The 6,435-nt window shown below is 39.3% G+C and overlaps 1 protein-coding gene across 1 annotated transcript; it reads right to left on the bottom strand.

Moving 5' to 3' along the window:
- Nucleotides 1–1,589: 1,589 nt before the first annotated feature.
- On the bottom strand, nucleotides 1,590–2,165 carry LOC145937014 (uncharacterized). Its single transcript, XM_083039748.1, has one exon. The coding sequence runs from the start codon at nucleotides 2,163–2,165 to the stop codon at nucleotides 1,590–1,592; it is 576 nt and encodes a 191-aa protein (XP_082895874.1).
- Between the last annotated feature and the right edge of the window lie 4,270 nt (nucleotides 2,166–6,435).

The following is a 6,435-nucleotide window of genomic DNA, read 5'->3' as shown; positions in this document are numbered from 1 at the left end:
GCTTGAAGCTTCGCGTCAAGCCGGCAACAATGCCCACGGCAATGAAATATTGTCGATTATCGAGGAACTTTACGAGGCTGGTATTATTATAAAATAAGCTATACATCCACGATACGAGTCATTCTATCATTATTGTTGATGTTGGTGAAATGTCGATTAATAAATTTGGACTATCGTTGGGAACGCCGGATAATTCATACTATCGATGTAATACATTACTGAGAAATTACGTGCGTGATAACGCTCTGTGTCGAACAGCCTCAGGTTTTGACGCAAGGTCGCGCAAGATACAACGTGTAGCGCAACCGGAAGCAGATAATGATGCCGCCAACAAAGTATATGTGGACATTGTTATCAAGCAATTGAGAGATCAACAGAAAGAAATTGAGAAAAAAATAATCAGGCTCGAAAGGAATATGCAGGCGCTATTATTAACGCTGGACGAGAGAATGCTTCGTAATACAACACGCTCTACTGAGTCAGCAAAAGATGCATAAAGGTGGATGAATCATGTCAAACACCTCTGAAAAGCAGCTTCTCGTGGATGAATTGTATGCTTCAGCGAGAAAAAATTTCTCACGTAGACGCGTCATAGTACGCGGATATGATGACCTGTGGCAGGCTGACCTGGTCGAGATGCGTCCTTATGCTCGATCCAATAAAGGCTACAATTATATACTCACTGTTATCGATGTGTTGAGCAAGTATGCGTGGGTTGTACCGCTCAAGAGTAAAGGCGGAAGCGAGATGTCGGAAACGATTTCAAAGATAATTCGAGACGGTGGAAGATGTCCGGAAAATTTTCAAACCGATAGAGGAAAAGAATTTTACAACGCAAATGTGCAAAAATCTTGAAGAAACATAACATTAATCATTATTCGACGTACTCTGTCATGAAGGCCTCGGTCGTGGAAAGATTTAACCGTACTTTAAAGAACAATATGTGGAAAATGTTTACGCTTAATGGAAATTACAAATGGGTCTACGCGTTACCTCGGCTCGTTGCGGAATATAATGCGCGAAAACATCGCACTATCCGTATGAGACCTATCGACGTTACTCCCGCGATCGCAGATAAACTTTTAAAAACGGTGTATAACAACATAAAGATTGCAGCTCCGGCAAAATTTAAGATATGCGATCAGGTACGCGTGAATAAATACAAGACTATTTTTGAAAAAGGTTACACACCAAATTGGACGACTGACGTGTTTAAAATCATCAAAGTACAGAAAACTAATCCCGTAACATATCTACTCGAAGATGCGCGCGGAGATCCCGTCGCCGGGGGATTCTACGAATACGAACTATTGCGCGTCGCTAACCCAGATTTATATCTCGTTGAAAAGGTGATACGCAAAAAAGGAAATGAGGTTTACGTGAAATGGCTGGGATTTGATACATCGCACAACTCTTGGATACATAAAAATAATATATTGTAAAAATTATTTTAATATACATAAATATACATAACTATACAATAAATTTATAATAATGATATAATATTCAATAAAAATATAATGTACAATAAATATATAATATATAATAAATATTATAACAAAATATAATTTTATTTACAAAAATATAATTTACAGTGGTATCTTATAATGTCCCCAGGGTAATGTTTCGGTGCTTTCAGGTATGATATACCGCTTGTCGTCGTACGGACTTAAAGCAATTTTTGTCTCGCGAATGGTGTATACTTTATGCAGCTTGGATCTTATGCATGACTGCTGACGTGGCATTTCAATCTCTTCATTCAAACACCGTGTATAATTGTCAAACGTTATCGTTCTCGCGACAACGTTACTCTTGACACCTTTTACTTTTTTCGTATCCTTCTTACCATCCACTCGCAAAGCGTACATTTTTGCTCTAAGCCCTACAAATTCGGTCATTATCGCGCCATTATTTTCATCCTTCCTAAGACCCGGTACTTTTTTATTCACGAGCGGTATACCATACACATTGTCCGCAGCATAATCGCTCGTATCAAATTTGCTTACGTCGCGCTTCATATTCTTATACACATCTTCACATTCGATGTGATATATTAAACTGTTTGTGTCGGTGTAGATTACCCTGCATCTGTCGCGATATAGCGGTGACATGTACTCGTGATGAAATTCGTATAAACATGTTTTGGAAATGTCGAGTATGCACATGCCGACATAGATTGGTTTTGTTATAGCCCTAAAAGCTATAACTATAATTATTAAAATCATATAATATAATTATTATTAATTTAGTATATATTACACAAAAATAAGTAAGACGCATGCTTGCAAAAGCGCTGAGGCAATAAGAATTTCGGCAAACATACGAAATCAGAAAAACGAGACTAACGCTGAGTAAGCACTGCGCTTATTAAGAAATTACCAAAATCGCAAGCAAAGCGTTCCATTAACCTCCTTCGCTTGTGACTGGTAACCCAATTATTAGATATAAACAGGACTCTGAGACAACTCTCGAGGTCTCAGTCAAGCTGTAGCAAAGCGCAGTTACATTAATAACAAACCACGACAAGATTGTGAACAAGTGATCTACGCAACAACTGTGTAAGCATATTTTAATTTGCGTCATCCCAAGACGCTAACACACTTTGTACAACTGACTATTTACATTAAATATATTGTGAAACCACAAAAGGGAGTGAGATTCCCCCTGACGTTCCCGAGCTTCCCAGTTCTAATTCGGTAACGATCCCTTAACTATCCTGTGCCTCACAAGGGCATAACAGTTTGTAAAATTTTACTTCGAATTTACGTAATTCTACAGCAATAAGATTTTCCGAAAAGATGCTTCTACTATGGAAATTTGGTTTCGCAATCATTGCCTCTGCACCGTATCCTCCTTCCCAATGTGTGATAAGTTTTACATCAACCCGATTACGCACATTTTCCATCGTCTTGCCAAATACTGCATTATTTATTAATTTGTATAAAGTTTTTTCAAAATCATTTCTCGCTTGTGTTCTAAATTGTTTATTAAGTTCAATATAATTTCGAAGCCATGGAGATTGAGTAAATTGTAACATGCGATGTATTTTTGTAACGCGAAGGCCGTGTCGCATACATTGCTATAGGTTGCGGTAGTGTATGACGTAACGCTTTTTATCATATAATGTCGCGAGCAGCTTCTCCTGTCGCGCACCGGGCGGTTTGTCGCGTGTCGGGCAAAACGGTAGATCTGTGTGCGTGTCGTGAAGATGTTGTGGATACTCTATATCTACTTCGAGGATCTAGCCTGCAGGTGAATCGAGCGCGATAGATGATACGTCGAAATTTTATAAGTCATCAACCCATTGAAAATCGGCATAAGGCAATGGTTGACACATTACCCATCCATACAAATTGTTTACATCAAAGTACATGAGATACGATGATGGATTCGATGTATCGTACGACTGCATGTACTTGTTATTAGCATGCGCGTATCTATTGGAACATTGACTTAGACCGCCGCGTATACTCCGTTCGATAAACATAACCGTGTCGATATCGATAAGCAATTCGAACGTAATATTTGTATGTTTTAACATCCCATGTATACCCGGGTAGAGTATAGTAATACGCGGGGTCAAGCCCATAACTTTTAATACAACTATCGCGGAAATTTTCAAAAATATCTGCTAATAACAAGACATCAATTTTTAAATATAGATCGCTATACTCGCCTAGCGTTCGAAGGGAGAAGTGCTTCCAGACGTTCTCGGCGTGCGCGTAATCGCTCTCGGATACTGTGTCACCGGTCAAGGAACTGTAGAATGATTCGCGCGGTGGTAAACGCGTATCTTGCAACTTGTTGACATAGTCAATGTATTCATATGGAAAGACGCCTTTCCGTGTCAATAGATTGAAATTTTCGGTCGATAAATTTTGAAATTCTGATTGCAGAATTTTGAGTTTGTCTTTATCCATAAAAGATGCCAATTTGTCAAGACTTGTGAGAAATTTATACGAGTCGATGAAACGTAATTTAATATGATTTTTCGAATCGTCTCGTTCGAGTTTGACAGTTTTTGTAAATGATATATATTTTTCCTTTGTTATCGGAAGTAATTCGATGCTCCCTTCAAACGCTGTAGCTATATCCTCGATAATGAAATGTGCGTCATAACCTGATAAATTGTGAAAAACTATCGGAATGCAGAATGATTCTTTATAATTTAGATTACAATTTGAGTGCGCGGGATCTCTGTACCGCCCGGTCAGATGGCAATGATCGTGTACGCGTGTATCATCTTGCACAAACGATTTTTCGCATATGTGACAATGCGTTGCGCTGTGAAATTTTTCACACTCATCAGATGTTAAATTTACCATGGGAACATTTGTGGTTAAAATAGTCTTTACACGTTGCGCTAAATTTTTAAGTTGTTCGGCGAACCATGAAACGCAATCGGCGCTACGATGAGAGTGATACGCAGATAATGAATGTGCGAGCAATGTACATAATAAGCGATGCTAAATACTTGATGATGTTGATAATTTTTAACCTCTTCGGTCTTTGCCAAAACACATTCGAGGTCGGCATACACCACAAATGGAAGTCGCTCTTTCCTGGTGTAGTTGTTAAACGATAGCCACTTGTCCTTATCGCTCGGTAACCGGATAGCACAGTCATTCATCTCCCCGCAGTCTACCGCGTGTGATTGCAGCTTGTCCTCCGAACCGAAATATTGCAAGCATCTGTAAAAGATAATAACAATTATAAACACTTTATAATTATTTTATGATATATAATTTTATTGCAATAAATATACGTACCGATCGCAGATATGTTTCTTGTGATCATGTTTGCTCAATTGCGAGCTGACAAGCCTGGAGAGATTCTTGATCCAGGCGAAATGTCCAACGCTGTTGCTGTCTTGCACGTACAGCAAGTTGATGTGTCTTTCTTTTGCTCCGAAAGACGTATTGGGATGATACCATTCTCAATGCTGTACACGTTGATGGAGATGTTATTTGCTAGTTCAAACTTTTTTATTTGATTCAACATCATTGGAAATTAATGTCCTGCAGATTCAGCACTGTTGTGTAATGGGGATACGAAGATTCCCGATAAACATGACTTTCGGCGGGGTATGGAACAGCGACCACCGCCCACGCGAAACGCATTGTCTTTAGATTGCACGTTCACTACTGCTCTTTTGTTCATTATTTCTCGCGGCAATTTAATGTTACATCCTGCGCGCATTGGATTATACTTGTTTATATTTATAATCAAATTGATTATTCGCGACAATGCCCAACCACTATCGCGTTCTTGAAATTCTTCTAACGATGCTAGCGTGGGCTCAATAACGCAACGTTCGTACCACTCGCGTAAATCGGAGGTGCGAAATATTTCATAGTTTTTAGTGTTGACACTTTTATTGGCGCGCTTATCGCCTGACACAAACTCGCCATTAAATATAGTGTTCACTTTTACACTAGTATGTTTTTGCAACACTTTTTGCACGTGTTCGATCACAATGTCTTTAGCATCCTCTAGAAATTGACGAGGTTCGATGTGATTGCTGTTTATTACCGCACCAGTCAAGATGCGGCTCTCGAACGCCGTATCAATCTCTCGCCATATGAGTCCGATGTCTCGCGAACTGCTTCCGGCACCTGCGTGTACAAAACATCTGCGTACCGAATTTTTCAACCCTTCCAGACGAGCAATTTGAGCGACAAGCGATTGTCGAACTCCGATCGCTAATCGTGGGCGTTTGATTCGGCTTTGTTTTTCCAATGATTCGATGTATGTATCACATTGCTGCTCCCACACAATGAATTCTTCCACCGAATTCACCCTTGCTGATTGCTCCACTAAACTTGCTTCCATTTTTCAAGATGCTCTTGCTGAACCTCTGACATAGATACTGACGTAGTATACCTCTTTACCATGATTTTTATTTAATCGTAGAGATCATTGGCACTCGAGTATGATGCACTTTGCGATTTTGTCACGTGCAACTCTGATGCATCGGCGCTTGAAATCGATACACTTTTACATCTTGATGATAATATTTCTCAAGATGATAGCAGCCGTACATCGAAAATTGGGGATTTTGTCACGTACAAATGATTTCATAGCAGCCGCGCATGGGCATTTGAAATTTTGGATATGTTGCATTATTTTACATCTAATATTTCATTGAGGATGATGTCATAGCAGCCGTACATTGGCGCTCGTGATACATATTGCAAATCGGATAATTGTGATTTTGTCACGTACGGATGATGTCATAGCAGCCGTGCATCGGCGCTTGAAATTTTGGATATGTTGCATTATTTTATATCTAATATTTCATCTGAGGATGATGTCATAGCAGCCATACATTGGCGCTTGAAATTTTGGATATGTTGCATTATTTTACATCTAATTTTTCGTTGAGGATGATGTCATCGCGGCCGTGCAGCGGCGCTTTGATGATTGGTTAAAAAT

The sequence above is a fragment of the Prenolepis imparis genome, unplaced genomic scaffold (genome assembly GCF_030444845.1).
Source record: "Prenolepis imparis isolate NDT839.2.m4 unplaced genomic scaffold, iyPreImpa1.0 SCAF_6, whole genome shotgun sequence".
Classification (NCBI taxonomy): Eukaryota; Metazoa; Arthropoda; class Insecta; order Hymenoptera; family Formicidae; genus Prenolepis; species Prenolepis imparis.
The sequence above is the reverse complement of the archived record's forward strand: the minus strand, read 5'-3'. Positions and strand labels throughout refer to the sequence as shown.

What these genes read in the sequence shown, in the direction of transcription:
- LOC145937014 (XM_083039748.1), bottom strand. Translation starts at nt 2,165, where the DNA reads ATGTGCATACTCGACATTTCCAAAACATGTTTATACGAATTTCATCAC.